Genomic DNA, 22,459 nt, shown 5'->3' on the forward strand with positions numbered 1-22,459 from the left:
CAATTGCACTAAGGCTGAAAGAAAAAACGATGGCCTCAATCTTAAAGAATTCACATTCAAACCATAAGATAAAGGAAAGCAGAGTATCAGCAGAATACAGAAAAGGACATCCTAACTACAATAAGGTAACACTGGTCAGCATGATAGCCATCAGCTGTAACACACCTCCAAACAGGTGCTTTTTAAGGAAATTATGGCAAAAATACTTATAATGAGGGAACTGAAAGAAGAGAGCAGGGTAATTTTCCGTATTTTTCCTGAGCTTTCCATCCAAGCATAAGCAGCAGCAAGATAGAAAACACAAAGGCAGTAACTTCATCACTGATCTCTCAAAGAATAACAGAAAACAGACCTGCGATTCTGTGTTTCTCAGCCTTTAACCAGTGTTTCAGCAAAGTGAAGCACTTGAAATTTTGAGCAAAGCTGCCCTCACCTCAGCAACCTTGTACCTTAATTGACTGTGACAGAGTAACAGACAAGCTTAGTTAAAATGTAGGGATCATGTTTATTTCCCTGTCTCAAGAAAAGATCCACTATACCCAAAACATTCCTGATATATTTGTCTAACCTGTTTCTAGGAAAAGAAGCTGTTAATATGTGTAGTACATTCTACTCCACAGCACTGCAAAATCCTAATGACTGAGATGTGCGTTTTGACATTACTTTAAGATGGTTTTCCATTGTAACAGCCCATACCTTTTTTTCCAGTTCCCCTTAGTGAACAGTTAGATATTTCCACTACAATAATTTTGAATTTTAAGCATAACAGAAACAAAATCACACTGGCCCTTTAAACACAATTCCAGCCAGGTAACAAATTCACATACAAAATGTCTGAACTAGTTTGGAACTGGCAGAAAACAGGCTCTGTTTTACACTGAGATATTCAGCAGCAGGGGAAGAGCTCTCTCTGCCAAGTCTATACTACTGCTTAGAATGAAGAGTCAATAATTAAATTGAAAATTCTGTGGAGAGACTTAGTGATCTGGCAGGCACAAAACAAGCATGTGGAAGAAGTTTAAGCTAGAGAAAATACCACACAGCACATTTAGTAAGAAAAAAAAAAATCCTTGTTTCTAAGGAAAGAAAGATGAATATATTCAAAATGAGAGTACTTCAGGAAGTCAGGGGTTTTCATATGGACTGAACATATTGAGTTTTATTCTATGGTACTTAAAAAACTGACTGAGGAGATAGAAAGCTCTTGAGACTTTATGGGGAAGTATGAAGAACTTACTAATGGGAAACCTAGTGCTTATTCTCAGAAAAGGGGAGGAAAGGAGCAGCCAGGGAATTATCAATCATTCAGTTTAACTTGAATTCCCAGAAAAAATCCTTAAAGAAATAAACAAACACATTTCAAAAACACAGAGAAATCAAACAAGACAAATGACAGCCAACAGGGATCTGTCAACAATGAGCTGTGACATTTCCTTCAGTGAGAGGGTAACAGGCATTGTGGAGAGGCAAGCAGCTAGGTGTCATTTATCTTAACATTAGAAAGATTTTTGACACTACTTTAAATTACACTCTCAGTCATAAGCAACCTATTGAAACAGATCTAGCCCCTAAGGGCCAGGTGCAAATTATATCAGAAAGCTATGGGAAGATAATTTTTTTCATTGATTCACTGTCAGAATGGAAGAGATGGTACGGAGTGAGGCCTGAATAGGGCCTATTCTTAGTCTGCTATTATTCAGTACTTGTAATAACCACTCGATGCAGTTTGGGTGGTAAAATATAATATATAGTGATCAAATTTGGGCAATGACAGTGGAAGAGATTGAAGCTATGTTGAAGGTTGAGACACTTATTCCAAATGACACTGCAGAAAGTCTGAAAAAAAAAAAAGGAGCATGCAGTTTAACAGGAACAACTAAAAGATGGCACCATATGGATCAGGAAGGACAGAAAGATATCAGGTCTTCAGAATAAAAATAGATCTCAGGGCTTTAGTGGATTATAATATGTTGAACCAATGTCATACTGTTGCAAAAAGGGCAACTGCAATCCTGATAAATCCAGATTGATAAAACAATCTTTCCCCTCTGCATTCATTAACATGTGAAATGATGTTCCTCCTGTACTCTACACTAGTGAGACTTCAGCCAGAGCACTTCACAAAGGCTGAAGATCACAGTGTTTCAGTTTGAAGGAGGATCAAATAGGGAGTCCAGAGGAAATCAACAAAGAACAGAAGTGTGTTTAGAAAACAGCATATGTGTGACTAAATTAAATGAATTCAGGCTGCATAACCTGAAGAAACAACACAGCCTAGGGGGTAAAACAACAGTCTTTGAATACGTGAAAATAATGACGTGCTCAATGTATACTGAATATAATAAAATAAGAAATATTGGGCTTAAATTATAGCAAAGAAAAGTAAAGTCAGGTATTTATAAGACACTTCAGAGTGATAAGTGGAGTTAAAAATGGAGGAGAATGCCTTCAGAGGCTGGAGTGTCTTTGTCCTTGGAGTAACATAAGTACAGAAGATGTTAACTTTATGAAAGGTCTAGAAAAATCTGACAGGGCAGATTTCAGGTACTATATATTTTGAGCACAAATAAAAAACTAAAATCATAACTAGGACAGATAGATAGAAAAATTTCAATGTATTCTCATGACAACTAAATTCTTTAGATTGTCTTTCAATTTTACAGAATACTGATTTAAGAAACCATTTTTTATATATTTAGAAGAATAAGGTAAATAAGAAATGCTGATGATCCTACTTTTCCTACTTTTTAGTTAATTAATGATGCATTTTAAATATTATTATGTGTAGAGCTGATGTATTGCTTTTGGTTACAGGGAAAATGCTTCTCTGAGAAATGGTAGGGAAAGAAGTTCTAGGTAAAAGATATCACCACTGTCACAATAAGAAACTGTTGTCCACATAAACAAACATAAATCAGTTTGGGAAGTATTAAACAGCTGTCATGTAAAAAAAAAAAAAAAAAGGTCCTAAATAAGTAATCGAGTTTGTGAACTAATAAATCTGTTATTACATTCTTACAGAGTTCTTGCTAAAGACAAATGGAGTCTTGCATTCACTCGGGAAAACAGTTGCCTGTATCCCTCTGAGCTTTTGCTCAAGGAATACAGGAAATCTACCTTTGAGGGGATTACTAGCAATTCAAACAAAACAAACTAACAAAAGACAGAAAACAGAAGACAGAAATGACGGCTGAAGGAGATCTTGGGAGTACTCCTCTGGCCCCATCCGTGAATCAGCTCTGCAAAGTCTGTCTGTACAGCTCACCTGCTCCAACCACCCCAAAGTGTTGAAGACTGCCCAGCATCCCAGGTAATGCAACCCAGTGCTTAATTATGCTCATCATCAGAATTTTCCAGCACGTCCACATTAAATCTCTCTCACTGTAATTCAAATCCACTACTTCTCCTAATAGCCAAATTAACTATGACTAAGAGTTTGTTCTTTTACTGAATAATCTTCTCTATATTGAAAGAGATTAACATAACTCCCTTCAGTTCAGTCTTCTCCAGACTAAACAATCCTAGTTTGTTCAACCTTTCCCTGCAGGCAAACTTTTAGATGGCTGATCATTGTCATAACTTGCAGCTGGACTCTCTCCAGCTACTATACTTTTCAAAGTGAAGTCACTGTTCTGCTATTGAGGTCATAGCACTGGGGAAGAAAACAGATGAATTACATCACAAGTTTAGGAGTTCATTGCTACAACAGCCTCTGGTGATACAAATTTCAGTTAACCATTCCAAAGCCATTTCTCTACTTTTTGCCTATGCTTTTCCATTACTAAAACCCTCTCTATTTGATACAGTCATTCCCAGCACATTCTGTTGTCCCACTCAACACTAAATCTGTTTACTGCAAGCTGAAGTTACAATGAGATTAGCTACACGTTCTTCATTCCCTGCCTTATACTGTAATATCACCACTAAAACCAGGGATACTATTTTGTAAATGGGGATTTACCACAGTGAAAAGTCCTGGATAAATATTAGATGACAATCTTAAATAAATGAAATTAATATTACTGCAAAATGAAGAGAAATTACAGTAGAGCAAACAGAAAAAATAATCATATACTAATGTACTGCTAACTGCTAGTTATTCTCTTTCATCATATCATAACCACTGAATATCCCTTTCATTTTCCATATCCTGATTTTTAATTCAGTAGTAGGCTTCCATTCTGTAACACAAATGAACAATAATTAAAATAATTTAATCTACTACTTTTGCTTTTAAGCATGAAGATTTTCCTTCTAGGTTTAAAGGGCAGCTCAGTCTTCAAATTGTAATACATATATAAATTTCTGTGAGGGAGAGGAGAAAAATGAAAGAAACATGCTGATACTCTATGCCTCACACTGGTACCTCACAAAGCAATTCACTACAGACTTGTGTCCATTTATGGGTAATCCAAACTACCTTCCATACCCAACAGTTGTTGGTCTATTCTAAAAGTCACAATATTAGCTGGTACCAAGGGAGCAGCTAACCCTCCTCCGAAGCCCTGTGTATGAATATATAACTCTTCTGGTAAAAGCTCCTGATTTTTCATTGTTTTGTCACTGCACACTTGTTTCTACTGGGGAAGAGAAAAAAACATTATTTTAAACACAACCAATTTATTTTATTTGTTATGCATGGCATGGCATCTTTTCTGGGGTTTTTTTTGAATTAAAAAAAAAAATAAAAAAGAAAGAAACAAACAAACAAAAAAACACACACAAAAAAAAACACACACACACAAAAAACCCCCACAAACAAAACAGAAACAAAACAAAACCAAACCACACAAAAAACAAACCTCCACAGTCCATTTGGCTATGGTTATTTAAAGAACACTTCATTCTAATTGTAACAGTTCTTACAAAGGATGTTCACAAAAAACTATAAAATATCTACCATCTACTAAAGAATCCTGTGACAAATTCATAGCCAAGCCTGGAACTGCAAACCTGATTTTCACTTACCCTGACAAGTTGGGAAAAAAATCCCTATTCATCCTAGCTCTCAAGCAGAGGCTCTTTCATTGGCAATCTGGTATCATTTTAAATAAATGGTTATCCAGGTTCAGCAGGCTCAGGATATTTTCTTAGAGGCTATCTTTTTTACATTTTCTTGGTTTTTATTGTTTGCATTTTGTTTGTTTGTTTGTTTTTCTCTAGAGAATTAGTCAAGATGTCTGTTTCATTGAGAAAAAAAAAAAAGACAAATAAAACAACTATTAGGATCAACAAAGTAAAAAGCTTTAGAAGGAAGACAAGTTGTCAGTCTTCTTGGGTTCTTCTAAGGTGATCGACTCTTGAATCCACAAGTTGTTTTGATTTTCAGCCACATCTGAAATAGCATCTGTTCTACTACAAGCACATCTCAAAATCATGTAATGTTTTTTCAATATCTGTATTCAGCTTATTTCCCCCTACCTCAAAGCAATATTTTTTCTTTATTAATACAATATGGAACCTTTCAAAATTATAAAATCCACAATTTGTTCAATGTTTTGTGTATTTTGTTGGCTTATCTACAGTCTGCATCCACTGTAGCCTACTGTTGACTGATCTCTTCAGTCTCGCATTTGTACTCAGTGACCACAAGTTTCATATTGACCTAAGACTCTGACAGTAAAGAAGAATAAATCTTGAGTCATACTTATTGACCAGTGCTTAGATCAGGACTAGCTTTGTAAAACCTAAGTAGTCTTCCAAAAACCATAACAGTATCTTTCTACTTTGAGCTCTGGTTGAATAAAGAAAGACTGCAATATAATTTTGAGGAGAAGAATAGAAGAACCTAAAACATTTTTTCTTATCTCATTAAGTTTTATTTTTATCCCAGCCTCAACAATTTTCAGAGAGAAAACATGGATGGAGTGTAAGTTTGAACCCTACTGCACTGTTATATATGGGCAGAAGAATACCCTACAGGCAGTATGATTGTCATATTTTGTTTATAGATATAATCATATATAGCACTAAGTGCTCCATTTGTGTATTTCACTGTACTATGTTCTTTTATAAAATGCAGGGACTAGGTTCAGCAATTTGAAAACATATATCCATTATATAATAGCTACCACAGGAAAAAAGAGGCTCTCTGGCTTCTTTAATGAAATATAGTGGCCTACAGCAAATCTTCAGACCTTTTGCTGCAGTTAGAGAAAACATCAGAAGCTTCTTGAATTATTTTCTCTTACTATGTCACAAGAAAGGGAACTAATGCATTTTGAATCTTTCTTCCAGAAATAATTGACTAATGTCAGTGTTGATAGTATCCTTCAGGATTAGATACAAAATTTACAAGAGAAATCAAATAGATTCAAATCTTTTTGTGATACAGCTGCCTGAAGGGAAGCTCATTGACGATGCGGGGTTCCCAATTTTTACTAGTTCACCAAACACTGTGCTTAAGGCTGATGATGATTACGACTGTCTCTCTGAGATTTCATCATATTAGTGTAAATTTAATTTATGGTTTTCTTAGTCATAAATCAAGACCATTACAGAAAAATGGCTGCCCTTGAGTCATTTATATCCTCAGTGTATACAGTCCATATGCTTATGCATCCTATTAATTCTAAGCAAATATGTTATTCTAAAATTTCTCTTGCCTTGTAACAGAACTACTTGCTCAAAAAACAACAACAAAAAAAAAACCTAAACAACACAAAACAATCACAAGTAAATTCTATCTTTAAAATTTTATTGTTTTCACTTGAAACATATTTTTTTTTAGTATGCTTTGTTTTTTTCTTAAGGAACAATATCACATGAATAGATATCCACTCAAGATTTTTAGCTGCATCAGCTAAACACCTGATTCTGAAAACACCAATAATTGTGTCTGCCTGAAGGCACATCAATCAAAATTACTAACTTGGAAGAATATGGATTTTGATCTACATATTTTTTCAGATTAGCATCTTTAAACACAGATTATGGTAGATCAAAACAAGGTGTGAGTGAAATAAAATCCAGGAATGCTTTAAATTGTATTTAAAAGGATTTTTTTGAAAAGTCAAAATATTATGTTTTAAAATTCTTTAACATTTAAACTATTATTTTTCTAACTGGCACTTAGATTTCAAAAGAGAACATTTTTAAAGAGGAGAAAAACATCCCTCAGAAATCAACCAGAACAAACTGAATGGGTTCCTAGGAAAAGGGTACTGAGAAACTTGTTATTAAAACTTGAGGACTGGGACTATTTTCATTTACTGCCTCTGACAAAAGTCATTAGTCAATATCTCAATCTAACTTGTATTATAACACGTGAAATACAGAACACAGTTTCTAAGAGGGAATTCATTATTAATCATAAAAGGAAGTTGATTTCAAATCATAAGTGCCAGGAAGGAAAATTTGTTTTTAACAACTTTCCTCCTACAGAGATTACATGGTTGAGAGCTCAAATTTGCTAAACCCACACATTTGTAGGGAACTTTTCGTGTGACCTGGTATGCAAAATACTGTTGCAATATGAATAAAACATAACTTTTGCTGAAACAACTATCTTTTCCTGGGTTTTTATTCATTATGAATACCAGAATATTTTCTGGAAGAAAGGATTTTAACTGTCAGAGTTTTCTGAACACTAAGGTATCTCCTTATATTGGTAAAGAGAAAGAGGAAAGCAAACAATCAAAAACCCTGACAGCTAATGTATAGTCAATTATCAGAAGTTCTAACACAATTATATTTTTCCTTCAAAGTGATACAGAAAAATCTTAGGCTATGGTTATTTCCAATACATTAAGATCACTTAAAATTAGACAACCTTAGAGACTAAAATGACTTTAAAAGGGGTGTAAATCTACATTGTCAGAATCATGTAAAGTAATAACTGCAAGAAAAAACAATTAGGTTCTTTGAGATTGTAGTTTGATGTTTCTACATATCTGCTTTCAGAGGTGCCTTGCATCTGTTAAAGACTGAGATACCTTATTCAAACTCAAGAATCACACAGAAGTTTAAATTTTTGAGATCATGATTCTTTTTAGATTTAACTTCTATACCATATCTTTCAGCATTGTCACACATGCATTTTTTTTGTAAGTATTGCAAGAGTAGTGGTGATCAGTAATCATGAAGCTCCTATATCCAGATGCTATAGTTGCTTCAGAGGAAATCTGAAAGGTCAGTCTGCCTAAAGGAGAGCATTAATGTTACTGGGGACCACAGGGAGAACCCCGCACCACAGCTAGAAGGGTCTTTGCAGCTGGTGAAGCCTGCTGACAAACAGACCCTTAGGGAGCATGATATGGAACCTTCATCTTGACAGTCAGCACTTTCTGCCCAAAGGGAAAGTCAGCACTGCACCAACAAAGGAACAAGTCTAAAGTCTGACCACAAGGACCCTGTAGAGTCAGCAAAAACTTTGAGGAACCAGGGACCCGAGCAGAGGAATCCTGGATGCTGAGGACTGGGGTCAGAGACGGAGCCAGGGCTGGCAACCAAGTGAGGAGCCATAGCCCACAGAACAGAGACCTGCTGCCAAAACCCCACAGAGAAAATATCAAAGAGGATCCTAAGGAAAAGGAAAACAAAAATAAATGGGGGCAAATATTAGAAAGAAAAAAAAGGAAACCCTTTGATTCAATTATTTAGATGCAAGACATGCTCTAATCTTAGTTACATTAATTGTTCCCAAGGTTGAACTGTACTGCAAACCTTGTACTTTCATGATTTATTTTTCTGGAATAGAAAATAAACAAACAAATAAAAGCTACACATTTTCTGAAGCACAATACCAGCTGTATAGGTGTACACAATCATAAATAGTCATAGCTATTATAGGCTATCACACAATTTGAAGTAGAAATATCTGTAAAAACAGGAGCAGAAGTATCTGTAGAGGATACCTAGCTGACAGATTCATTAAATATCATAGTTACACGTCTTCATTAAGAGAAAGAAGGATGCAGTGGAGAAAGTATTATATGTTAAAAGAATCTCCTTTAGAGACAACAGGGCAAAAAGTGCTATGTTATCTTATTAGTGCTTTGCCTTCAATACATAAAGATATTTTCACAGGAACCAATGAAAACATCCACTGTGTTCCATCTAACCCACTGGCAATCAAAGGCACTACCTAATTTGCAATATGATGATTTTGAGTATTGACAATCATTCACAAAGTTTACTTGGGTTTAATACATTTTGTCTAGTGAGAGGAGGCAACAGCTTTGCCAGAACATATCTTCATGTGACATAACCACCACCAACACGTGCTAATTAAGTGTAGTAAATACAGAAACAGATGGAAACAAAGTGTATCACCCCTATTATGACTTCCTTCTTCATTGTTACTATACCAGCACCTGCTGACACCAATGGAGACCACCATCCAGCATCTCAAACCCTGACAAAATTTAAGAAATAAAACCCAGTCTTCCTTTTAGAAATCCTCTAGGTTTTAGAAAAAGATGAGTAGAGAAACAGGAGTACATCTCCTTGCTGAATCAATCCAGTTGTACTGTGCACAGGGCTGGAGCCCTGTGTCCCTGCTCACCTCCTGGTCCATGTGATCAGGGGGTGCACAACAGAGTAGGGGCAGCAGGACAAGAGCAGGGCCATGGCATGCTGCTGGGAGCAGAAACATCCACGGAGGAGCAGTGTGCCAGCCTGCTTGCATTTCCACCACTTCATAATCTAGAGAGAGCTTGCCTGGGAAGCTGGACACCAGTTGTGTCCAGCATGTGAGCTTATGAAGACAAAAAAAAAAGAGATGAAAAAAAAAGAGCCAAAGAACACCCTAACGCAACCATTCTTATTTGGAGTTAACAAGGAATGCCCTTAGATAATTCGTTTCCTGTTAGCTTTGTGGTCACTGTGGTTAGCATGGTGTAGTTTCAGTAGCCTGAATAACAGCCACTGTAGTATTTCTGAGAACTCCCTGGAGTACACATATATTGGGCAGAAATAATGGGACTGAAAAGCTACAGGCCTAATGAAAAATTTAGGAGTCTGGGGGGGATAGAAAAAGGCAGATTGGAATGGAATTAAAATTTAAATAAATTCTAAGGTATCTTTTAGCTACTACTATGTAATTAGTACTAACATTTGTGCAAAATTTGTTTATCAGTTTTTCAGCTCGCTTACCAAACAGTAACTTTTCAGAAAACTGTACAATTATGAAGATCTGGAATGTATGCCATAATAGTTTTGATAAGAGTCTAACTCTAGTATTTCCCATAAATTACTACTTAGTATTAATCCTTAAATTTGTTTAACCATTTTTTTTTCCTTTCATTCTTTTCAACTGACGTATCAGGTTAGTGGAAGGAGATAACACTGCCATACAATCTGCTACGCACACTTTCTGTTGGTAGTCTTTTTATATCTGGGCAGAAGAATTAAATAAATGAGACCTTGTAAAGTAGTTACAGATATTAAACGGTAGATATGGTAAAGTGGTTTAACAGCTGTAGCTGAAAATGTAGAACTATCATGTGTGTTGTTGTTGATACCACTCAGATAATTATTGCAAAGTAGTCTCAACAGGAGAATAATTTGTAAATATTTACTCATGGTCTTTTTCATTCTTCTTCAGGAAAACCAGAGGTGTTTGTAACCTGCCTTTTGTGGTTTGATTAAAGTCACTAAATAAACTCCCTTTGGTGAATATAGTCATCAATTTACACTGTTGCCATTCTCATCAGCCCTTAGCAAAACAATACTCGATATTTCACAGTTGCAGAGCTACCCAAATGGCTAACATACCTGAAGTAAGCCTTGTAAATGTTTCACAGTTAACAAGAACACAGCTTAACTTCATCTTGCTTTTCTCATGACTGTAATGGCTCCTTACATGGAGCCATCATCTAACAGAAAGAAGTGCTTTGGATCCAACAATTTCTGAAGTGATAACTGTGGCTTGGTACTTAGCTATCATACAAATATTACATATTATGTAATCTGAATCTTATTGGGATGGTGATTTTTGAAACAAATACAATTCCACACACAGGTGGGTATTAACTTCTACAAAACCTGCAGAATATGTTAAGGCCTCAATTAAAAATACCTCCCAAGTATGGGCAAGTTGTCGTGTCTTTTTTGTTTCTTCTGCTATTAAGTAATAAGGGACTATCTTAATCCTATTTAACTATATAGAAAAATGCCAAATACTCCCTTTATATTCAAGATATTTTTTTGTTGCAGTAGTTCATCATCCTAGTATTCCATCTAAATCAGAAGTGTTTAGAGTCCAAACTTCTCTTTTACGAAATACATTTCCATCCCCTTATATTATTTTAAATACATGGACAATATATATGTACCCATTATTTTGTCTGATACTCTGTTTTGAAGGATGAGTTACTATTTCCCTGCCTAACTTCGTAATCAGTCTGAGGAATACCAGATATGTAATTATTCTAAAATAACATTTAAAGGAGCAGGTAAATACACAACCCAACATCATTAAAAATAAAAATATTTGGTTCAGGTTATGGGCGATTGTGCTATTTTTAATGCCTTCTCAAGAAGAGAATGCAAGGCCTTTCTTCTGTGAACTGACAAAGAAGAAATCATCAACATTTTTGAAGTGCTTTGAAGTAATATAATACTCAAATGAGTATTCTCTTATACCAGCATCATAATCAAACTAGTACTTACATTTAGACGAAGTTGGTTAGTCCACTGACCAATTACTTTGTATTCTGCACTCTTGTTGGTAATTTGATACTGGAAAATATCATAACGCCCAGGAGCATCTCCATTTTCATTGAAGATAACAGGTGTTCCAGCACTCCCTGAAACAAATAAATAAAAAATTTAAAAACTATTTTTCAGAAAATGTATTTTAGAAGAAAAATACTAATTAAAGACTGAGCAGGTTCTTTGCAATGCAAGACTAGTATGGTAATAAATCCACAAACCTCACAAGGAGAAAATGTGTGTTTTTCTTACCATCACAAAATCTACCTTATCTAGAATTAAGTAAAACAATTTAAAAATAGAATCTTTTGCAATTTTTTTTTGTTTGGTTGATTGGTTTTGATTGGTTTTGTGTTTTTTTTTTTTTTTTTTTATAGAGTGTGTGTGTATTACAGAACACTAGGAAAATCTGTGATAGAAGAAGAGAAATTCATTTGGCTTGCAGAAGGGCACTATTTCACTTAATGATGTGAATACAGTGCGGTAGACGCAAAATAGAAATAATGTAATGAAGTTCGTAAAGCATTTCCCTGTTAAGTAAAAACAATAAAATTAATATCATCAGTTTAGGAGCCAATGCTCATAAAAGACCTTGGGATGCAAGTTTCTAAATGTGGTCACAGTTAATGTGATCAGTTTCTAACACTGACCACCTGTGTAAAATTGTTTTATCAAAATAAATTAAGGAGAGCAGCTGGGCTTGTTGCTCTCTCCTTTATACTGCCTGACAGAAAGGGCCCTTGCTAAAGCTGTCAAATGTTATAAATCGACAGTCTGTTCTTACTTCGATCAACAAAATGTTCAAAGATTGAAAACTACATGTCTACCCTGACAACTAGGCCAGTCAGATTAGAACACATTTTGATGAATTCTTTCAAGGTGACATCAAGGATCTGCACTCCTACAGAGACTACACAAAGAATGCCATTTTCACCCATCCCCCAAATTCATATGTATAGGTGAATCATACTTATATCTGAGGTCCATTGAAGACAAATTCAAGTGTGTTAAAGTACCATTTCAATGACTGAAGAATGAAATCCATCTTTACTGGAAAAAAATGCAAACCATCACAAAGCCCACCCCACAAAGTTTTCACATTTCTCCATATAAACACCCAGGAAAAGGAGAATATCAAGTTCATAGTAAATTCCTACAGTACAAGACTTGTTAATGTAGCACTTAGAGGCACTAAGTCCACTGTGTTTTCCAGGGAATGCAAATAAAAGCTTGAAATGCTAGGTACATATCAAACAGAGATTAGACAGTAGAAGTGGTGACAGCAATCTACATACCCCAGAATTTCAGCATAAATATGTGTGCCTGTCTCTCATAAAGTATCTTGTTCATGTTTGTTTGTTTGTTTGTATAGCAGCTTTCATACAAAACTAATAACCAGTGAAATAAACAGTGCTTTAAAAGCGACAAATTAACTACTGTGCCACAGTTTTGCTAGCAGAAGTCTAGCTGCAAAAAATAGATGTGAGCAACTATAGAAGAAGAGTATAAAAAATTTTGTGTGATAAAGTCTTAAGACCCCATAAAGATACAGGACACTCAAAGCAAAATTTTGGAAAGCTCTTCATGCTTTGCTCCGAATTCATTTAACAGAATGAAGGGCAAGAAAAATGCCAGTCTACGATCTTCCAAGCAATTAAGTTATTCTTCACTGCTCAAATATTAGGTTGATCTAATAAATTTCTTCCACCTAATAAACACATCGTCAGCTGTTGTTGGTATGTAGGCATTGATGTAACCTGCAAAATATTACTCTCAAGTAATGACGGAATTCATCTTTCCACTAAGCAGCACTTGAAGAGCTTATATAAAGTACAGATGTCTTTTACCAACAGACACAAAATGTCCTTTGTGTCCCTTAAGACCAATGGGAACTTCAGATGCTATTATGCTCAGCAATAACAATGTGAACTTATAAACTGTTGCTGGGTTTAGAAATATCACATACAAACTGACAGACTATAGCACAGTTGAGAACCGTCTCTCCCTTTGATGTAGTGGTGTTCTCAGTTAGGGCATAACAGCATCTCATGCTGTGCACCTCAGGTGACATGAACATGGCATCCTGCTGAATTCAACTGCCATGCCAACCGAGTCCAACAAGATCTTTCTCATATAGTAGAAGTTAAAACAACCTTTGCCAAGTTAATAAAATTAGGCTTGTTAAAAGCTGTAATAAATCACAGAAGTTTCAGACCTCCATACACTGGGAAGAACATGCTATCCCTCTGTTGAATAGCAAATTTAGAAAGTACAATAACAGTCACAGTGCCTGCTGTAAAGTAAATTTTATTATGATGTTCCAGCGATGTTTCCATAACTAGTAGACACTGTTAGCAAGTGGTACCAGACTATTATTTCATCTTTTTGTGTCTTAATGTCTTGTGACTTACATATGTCTTCTAGTTCATTGTTGCTTTGTGGAATGAAACCTTTAATGGGCCTAAAACAGGGAGGTATGCATAGCTGGATTGTGCTAATAAACCACTAGCTACATAGTCAGGAAAGCAAAATACAAAGACATCTGAAGAAAAGCTGGGGATTTTACCAAGGGTTTCCAAAATTATTAACGTAAGATGGCAGCAGTAGACTTGAAAGTGTAAGGACAGAATGAAACTGGAGGCATCAGAGCTACAAACAAATCACCAATGGTTAATTAATGTTCTTAAAAAAATATTAACCTCATCTGAAGAAAAATATGCTCTAGTGAATGATCTGGGTGAACAGTTTGTTTGAGAATGGATAGTCCACAAAGTTAAAAGGTTTATTTAGGAAATATGCTGTGTTGGGTAGTTCACCCAATTAAAGTAAATAGTTTTGTGGAAAAACTGAATTATGTTGTATAGAGATCAGATACTTAAACCACGTGGAGAAACATAGTAGCTGACTGTAATTAATAGCATAGATCAAAGCACATCTAGATTCAGTATATAATTCTGTAACAAATACCATTGAGTTGTACAAGTGCCTCTTCTTTTCGACAACCAGGTATGTAGAGCTGAGCCCTCTTGATATCTGGCACCGTACTGCCATAAATGCTTATACTGTATCATTACCACTAGAGGGAATTGCATCTTAGTTCTAGTTTAAGACACTGGGTGTTTAATTGCTCCGCTTCATGGTCATTGAGGACTGGCTGCTAAATCTAAATACCACACATTGCGGAGAGAAAGTAATACAGAACACACCATTGACCTGAGTTAGTGAGACCAGGCTATATAAATTACAGCTTAGATAAAAAGATTTTGGGAAGCCACACTAAATAGTGCTTCAATAGGGCATCAATCTTAGAGAAATAACTTGGATATCCTCATCCAGAAACTACACTTTCTGGGAACCATCATAGGAAAAATGTTACTTTTGCTTTGGAAAAATGTCCTTGTAACACTAGTGTAGACCACCTCAGAGAATACAAAGACATGCATGTTTTTCAGTTTGGGTATTGTTGTTTCGTTGGGTTTTTCTGTTTGTTTGTTTGTTTGTGTTAGTTGATTTTTGTTGTTGTTTATTTTGTTTTGGTTTGGTTGTTTGTTTTGGTTTGTTTTGTTTTTCATAATTTGGCAGCAATCATTTAAGAAGGTAGTCAAAGAGCAGTGAGGGAACTGTGTCGTTGGGCCTTTTCACATTATATTCTCTGTGTGACTATGCTGCCATGCATAATTTTAACCCATGATTGACTCAGATGGTTATATTCAATCTGTCACCATCTTGACTAATTTTTAATATGTTCTGGATGCCTAAACAGAAGTATAAGGTAGAATTTCAAGAATCCATAATAAACTTGCCTTACTATGGAAAATCATCTGTGATCTTTCATCTTCTTCATCTTTGCTTTGTGCCAACATTTTCTTCCTTTTTTTCTTTTTTTTCTTTTTTTCTTTCTTTTTTTTTTTTTTAATATATAAACATAGTTACCAGCTTATTTTTGAGATTTGTTTCTGAAATTTGTCTTTGCTGAGCAATTCCAGGATACTTTCAGAAAGTCTTTTTTTCTTTTTCTTTTTCTTTTTTTTCCTGATGTATAACTGTAGAATAATAAGTGGAAGGAAAACTTCAAATTTAACAATGAAGCAGTGTTCAAAAGGTTCATAGACTTGTTTTGAAATCGCACTCTTTACAGTTAAACAGGTAAAACAAAACAGGAAAATGCAGCTCATTTATTGTCATCAGTTTGTAAAAGAAAGACCAGCAGCAAGTCAGTCTCATGGTTAGCATAGGGTGAAATTGCTCATTTTTCTTTACAGGACCTACTTAACCAAAAGGGACAAAAGGGATGAGATACAGTGAGAAACACATGGAGACAGACCTCCATTCATTCTTCTACTGCTTCAAAGACATCACAGCATGAAGTGATTATACTGTCACGACAGCAAAACTGTGGCTACATCCAGTGATGTGGTTCAAAATACATGCAAAGAGATACCAGATTGTTCACCTGAACTGGTGTTCTGAGTTTCTCAAGTCATAAACATAAGCCTTTGTCTACTACAGGACTACTACTACTGCTTTTAACAGCCATATATACTGCAAGTATGATGTGGTCACCTGAAAGCTTCAGTCTTTCATGTATTGTGTACCAAGTCCCTCAGATTTTTTGAAACACTGAGTGGCTGGTAAGTGGATCTTACTTCAAAATCATTCCAAAATCAGACTAAATAAATAATCTTCTATAATTCCTGTAGAAGGGTGCTATGTACAGTAGTTCTGTTACCATTCATTTGGAGACAATTCACATTCATAGCATAAAATAAGTTACATTTTGTTAAGCCTAAAAACACATTTACCTATTGGAACTATAAAGTATTAATCTGGTCCTAAAAGAAACTCTCCCTCCTCCTTCTCAGTTTACAGCCAGAAGCATTAAACAACTCTGGATGTTAAACTAGCACATTAGCTAAACATTACTGAAGCAATGTGTCTGTGACTTAAGCTGTTTACAAGCCTTTCAAAATGCAGCTTAAACTAGCCAGAAATGTTATTTAGAGAAGAAAAAAGTTAAGTGTATGTCTTTAATTCAGAATCAAGGATGTAATGGATCCTTTAGAATTTTTAATATCTTACCCTGATGCCAAGGTGTCCTGGTTTTGGTAAAAACAAGTTTCTCTTTCAGTGAATTTTGCCTGTCAGCTAAAGCCTTCATATTAACTGCATTTTTCCTGGAGCACCAGACACATGTTTTGGTAAACCTATCAATGGAATGCAAACTTAATGATAAGCACAGATGGACATCTCGCGAGAGGGGCGACGAGAAACAAGTGAGCAAGAAACTGACCAACTGTGTATAACATTCCATTCACGTGAATACTTCATATAAAAGTGGGAGATCACGAGGATCTGGTGTGCTTTTCCCTTTTCCCTTCTGCTTATGGCCGACATTAGGAGAGGACCTTGCGAGTCGTCCCTGCGAACTGAGGCCTAGTGAGAGACTGAATCCAGCTCCGATTGGCTGCAGAGTCCAATCCAGGACTTCAGGTGCCGGCTTTGCAGTTGCTGAGACTTTCAAGATTGGTTTTGTATATTTTGTATTATTTTCTCTATTCTTATTACTAGCATTAGTAAAACATCTTTAATTTTTTCCAACTCTCTTCACTCTGTGCTTCTTTTCCTTCCAATCGCCTCTCCTTAGTGAAAAGGGGGGAGAAGGAGGGGGACGTGTGGGGTGGGAGAGGGGGTTAACAATACATCTGCCACGGTTTTATTGTCACCCCGCAATCTTAACCCTCGACACAAGGAGACTCCTTCTATTAAACAACTGTTTTATGACAGGTTCTTCGTGCACCGAACTTGAAAATTCACATATTTCTGAAAAAATGTACCTTAATATTCTTAAGATGCTGCTCAGCAACTACCTTATTCTGCATGTGCCTACTTTATTAAGTTACTTTCACATGAATCTAAAACATCCCTGCTTCTAATGCAAACTGTAATTTCAGTTCCCTGTGAGGTTATAGAGCACAGTTGCCCAGATGCCTTCCAGTGAAGTTCTCTTTATATCTCACGTAGTAGAAAAAAAGTGGACTGACTGGAAAACCACAAGTTCACATGTAATAGTGGCCAGCTGCATAGTAAAGTGATCAACCTGTAACAGATATTAAACTTAGAATAGTAGTGAGTCATAATAAAAAATAAAAAACAAACAAAAAAAACAACAACAAAAACAAACAAACAACAACAACAACAAACCACAAAAAAAAACCCTGTTAAATTTAATCAACAGCCTTGTATTTTTCTTAAATAAAAACCTTTAATAAAATTTACCTATTTTAAGCACAGCTACTTCAGTACCTTGACAGAAGTGTAGAAAAATTATTATACTGCTAAGTCTCACAACTGCCATTTAAGAGAATATTCCAGCTCTGGTGGTGCTGATTCTGTTACAAAGCTTGATACCAGATGCAAACTGGTGTTTCACCAGATTTCAGTGGCTATTGATACTAATTTCATCTTTTAAACTGAAATTAAAATTACTTAAGCTAAGTCTTCATCCTTTGAGCTGCTCCAGAGAGGCTGTTTTATGTGTTATGAATCCTAACGCAGTCAGCATGGATCCAAGAGTATGTGAAGTCAAGTGGTTTCTTATACACTATAATACAGTTAACTGTTGGGTATCAAAAACTTCAGAATGCACCATCTGTTAGAATTTGACTTTTCTGTAAGGCTGCTAAGATTTATAAGATCAATCCTTATTTCATTAATTTATATAACTAGCTTCAAGTGCTAGAGTTAGGGGTTCAGATTATTATTTTAATTAGCTGTTAAAACAAAAATGTACTACAGAGATGTACATGAATTAAATTGTTCTCAGTAAAACAGAAAGAGGGAGAGTAACCATTTGAACTTTCAGTACTGAGAGTTCCCAGAGAATGCATCTGTAAAATTAAATAAGAAAATTTTCCCTGATAAGTATTTCAACATGACAATGGAATAGAATGTTGAAATGGAATCAATGGATTGAGTCAATACAAGCTGTTAAAACATTTAATACTGGGCAGGACAAACAACCAAAAGCAAGCAAACAAACAAAAGACCCACAAAAAAACCCAGAGAAGTATAAACAACTAATCAGAACTCCAAAAAGTTAATTTGTGAATGATATAATGTTCAGCTGGCAGACAGAGGAGGAATACACACTGTATCAAACTATGTAATGTTTGTGATAAATGAAGCCATTATCTGTTCAATCTCCATACAGCAAACATTTTCAAACAATGAGCAATGTGGTTACTAGAATAACAAATGATGATTGTCTTACACTGATTCAAAATCCCAAAAAACTTCTCTTAATGCTTACTCTAAATATCTCAGTTCAAGATTGGGAAAATAAAGCAGGATTGCATCCAGTTGATGTAAACATAGGAGCTTATTGACATTTTAAATATCCTAAAATACAGGAGCCATCCACACGGATATGCAAAATATGCATATGACAGAGAACTTTTGCCTTTCTGAGGCGGCAGCTGGAGGACAGATGGATACCCTGGGGTATCTGAAATGGCATTCGATGCCCATGTTTAGGCAATTTATCTTACTTACTATGGGGCATATTCTGGCTGTTCATGTATGAATGCACAAAATAGAATGAAAGAGAAACTGAGAGTGCTACAGGAAATAGACACAGATTTAGGGCATACCTGATATAAATTATGGTGTTACCCACTACAAGGCTCACAGAGATAGTAAAGAATTTGGTATTAAAATAAACTGATATAAATCAATTCCAGGTCAGGCAGTTGTGATTCTGCAGATATGCCTATAATTTATTTGATGTCTTGATCCTCAGCACAGTCAATGATTAAAACTGTGTACTTTTGTGAAAGGAACAGTTCATTCCACCTCTGCATGAGAACGTCAGTCCAGGCAAGTATCATGAACACATATTATATAAAAAAAACAAATAACAACTAGTATTTTTTTTCTTTCCAGAACTGATTAATACATCTTGGCACAGCAAACATAGAGACACAGTGTCTCATAAAACTTACCCTAAAATGAATAAAATTTGAAGATGAGACTGAGCTGTTGTAACCAACACTACAGATATATTAAAAAGCAATTTGCCTCATCATTCAATAGTACATCCAGCACTCGTTATCAAAAGCAGTGATCTAGATGCAAGTCTGGTTCATGTAATCCTTCAGCTACCAATTGAAAGAAGTATATACAGGAGAAAAATTATTCTACACATTCTTTGTCCCCTACATTCTCTCCCCAAACATCTATTATTGGCCACTCTCAGCAAACAAATTACACAGGTGTAATTTGTGTTCATATCCTCTGATAAGTAATACTCACTCCAGAGTATAAAAGCACAGAACTCTAGCTCCTTCTCTTACAGCACCTTGAGTCTAGGAACTGACAATAAGTATACCTATAATACAACTGCATCATGGATTAAACTTCATATTTTGCCAGATAAGTACAGTTTCTATATACCAGTCCTGCTATGAAAACATAGTATTGTGAAGGCAGTCTTATATTTTCAAGACTGGGCTGGTTTCATTCTTCTCTGCACAGTGAGGATATACCTCTATGTTTACTTCTCCTGCCAGACATGGGACAACGCTGCGTAAATGAGTTTCCCTACTCCAGGACTGAGTGGGAGGTGCAGAAGATGTAGATGAACCTCTTTGTGAGTAGATGCTAAAGTAAGGCAGGTATTAGCACTGTGGCATTCATAGAGACACCAATCAGCTCTAGGAAGAGGTGTGAAGAAGGGTGGTCTGATGGGGTAGGAACAACTGAGAAACAGAAAATGAGCCCCTTTGCACCTCTTTTGCCTTAACTTTGTTCCTTTCACCTCTGGAAAAGGGACAGCCTGTCCACACAATGACATCACAGTAGATAGGGAGGGGGATTTGAGGAGAGGAGGCAGAAAGTGAGAGAAAAAGCTTGCCATTCCCTACCTGTAGCCAAAAAATGCTCAGTGCTGTCAGTATACTTGGAAGAATCCAGCCTGTTTTTATTCTGCATTCAGAAAATCCATAGTTACAGGTATCATCTTAAAATCTACAGCATACATTGTGTGGCAGAGAGGACTGATTCTATGATTCTATGAGTTCTGCAACTGAAGAACTCAGTTAAAAAAAGCCAACAGGCTCTAGCTACCTATGTTGTATGCCATGGGGACATAAAACTCAGTCCCCTAAAAATGAGCACGACGTAAAATTCAACTGCAATCTAAATATTATTTCAGTGACATACTAAAATACCAGTAAGGTGATATGACATTATCTAGTTAATGCCAACAGCTTGTACTGGAAGAGGGAGTTACAAGAGGGTGGTTAGGTTTTGGGGATAATAACTACATGAATGTGTAAATTAAATGCATGAATGTTCGTGGATGGATAACAATAATTTTGCTGTTATCAAGTATATGTTATTTTTTAAAAAAAATGTTGTTGGATTTTTTTTCTTTTTAAATATATTTTGCAGCACCAATAATAGCAAGCATATTTCTTCTAATCTTTCTGATAAAAGTTCATGGCTATATTTTTCACAAGGAAAAAAAAATAAAGAAAATAAAGTAGCTTACACATATGCTAGGAAGTAAGTGGGAGTGAAAGTGTGAGGAATCTTTACCACAAATATAACTTCACGTCATTTGTTTCAGTATTGCCAAAATGAACACACTTTAAGTAAATGTGCATTTCTCTACAGAATCACAATCACTTCTAGTCCCCAGCAATGCAAATATACAATAGATGCCCATTTTAAAAGGGTCTTCATATTGTTTATTTCCATTCTCATGATTTTGCAGGCAAAAACACTCTTCCAAGAAGCTGTAGCTATATAGTGCCACTGGAAGAGATAAAAAGAGACTTCAGAGCATTCAGAAATGTCCAAGGACTTCTACACTAGTAGTTTTTTATTACCTAAAACTCTAATATGTTACTATGAACCACAGAACAATTTCCATGCAGCCACATATCTGTCCATCACGTTATCTTAGAGTAAACAAGAAAGACACACCAGGACAACTGTGAGAACTACATATGACAAAGAGCCTGGGTGCACCCTACCTGCATCTGTCTTCAGCAGTAGGCAGTCTTCAGTGTTTCATGAAGTACTGAGGATGCTCGTTGTGCCACCTTTTCCACATTTTCCATTTTTCCTATTTTGTGACATAATTTGGATAAAGTGGTGTGGCACTTCATTCCCGTCTCTTTTTTTTTTTTTTTTTCTTTTGGTGTGTGTGTGTGTTTGGTTTGTTTTGTTGTTTTTGTTTTATTCCCAGAAAGATGTAATTATTTTAGCATTACTGACCTCTGTCACTGAATACAATGGACTTCCACTTGGATCACCTGCCATGTTTGTCATGTCATACCTAGGTAGGTCTTACCTAAGACACTGTGTGTTATATGGGAAAAAAGCATGTTCCATTCCTAGATTAATACTGATACATTTTTCTGCAGCAGTAGTCCTATTAGAATAGATGCAAGTATGAATATTCATTTTTTCTTTTCTTTATTTTAATCTTTCAAAGAGTTCTGGTCAAAGTTTTATGTATCATCTGATTTTATAAGGATCCTCCTTTTTTGCTTTGGTAATTAGCTTGTTTCCTCTGGAAAAAGCACTTCAGATCAGGTATGCCTGTAGCGTAGTTTTTACTCTGCATTTCACTTCTGGCACTCTGAAACGTTTCTGGTAAGAGCCTATCAAGCTGACAATTGACATAGTGTCATTTAGATGATACCAGACTTTTCTCATCAGCTTGCACTTATTGAATACTGGTAGGCAGAGATGATTTACAGATCTCCCACTTTGGATTCCAGTCTGAGCATTTGCT

General features: G+C 35.7%; 1 protein-coding gene across 9 annotated transcripts in view; it reads right to left on the reverse strand.

Moving 5' to 3' along the window:
* GRM8 (glutamate metabotropic receptor 8) overlaps positions 1 to 22,459 on the reverse strand; it is a 355,903-nt gene that overhangs the window by 59,988 nt on the left and 273,456 nt on the right. For all 9 annotated transcript variants that reach the window (XM_065048889.1, XM_065048888.1, XM_065048885.1 and 6 more), the window contains one exon: positions 11,614 to 11,750. In XM_065048889.1, coding sequence (XP_064904961.1) covers positions 11,614 to 11,750 — 137 coding nt within the window. The remainder of the gene's footprint in view (positions 1 to 11,613; positions 11,751 to 22,459) is intronic.

Source organism: Columba livia, chromosome 1 (genome assembly GCF_036013475.1).
Source record: "Columba livia isolate bColLiv1 breed racing homer chromosome 1, bColLiv1.pat.W.v2, whole genome shotgun sequence".
NCBI lineage: Eukaryota > Metazoa > Chordata > Aves > Columbiformes > Columbidae > Columba > Columba livia.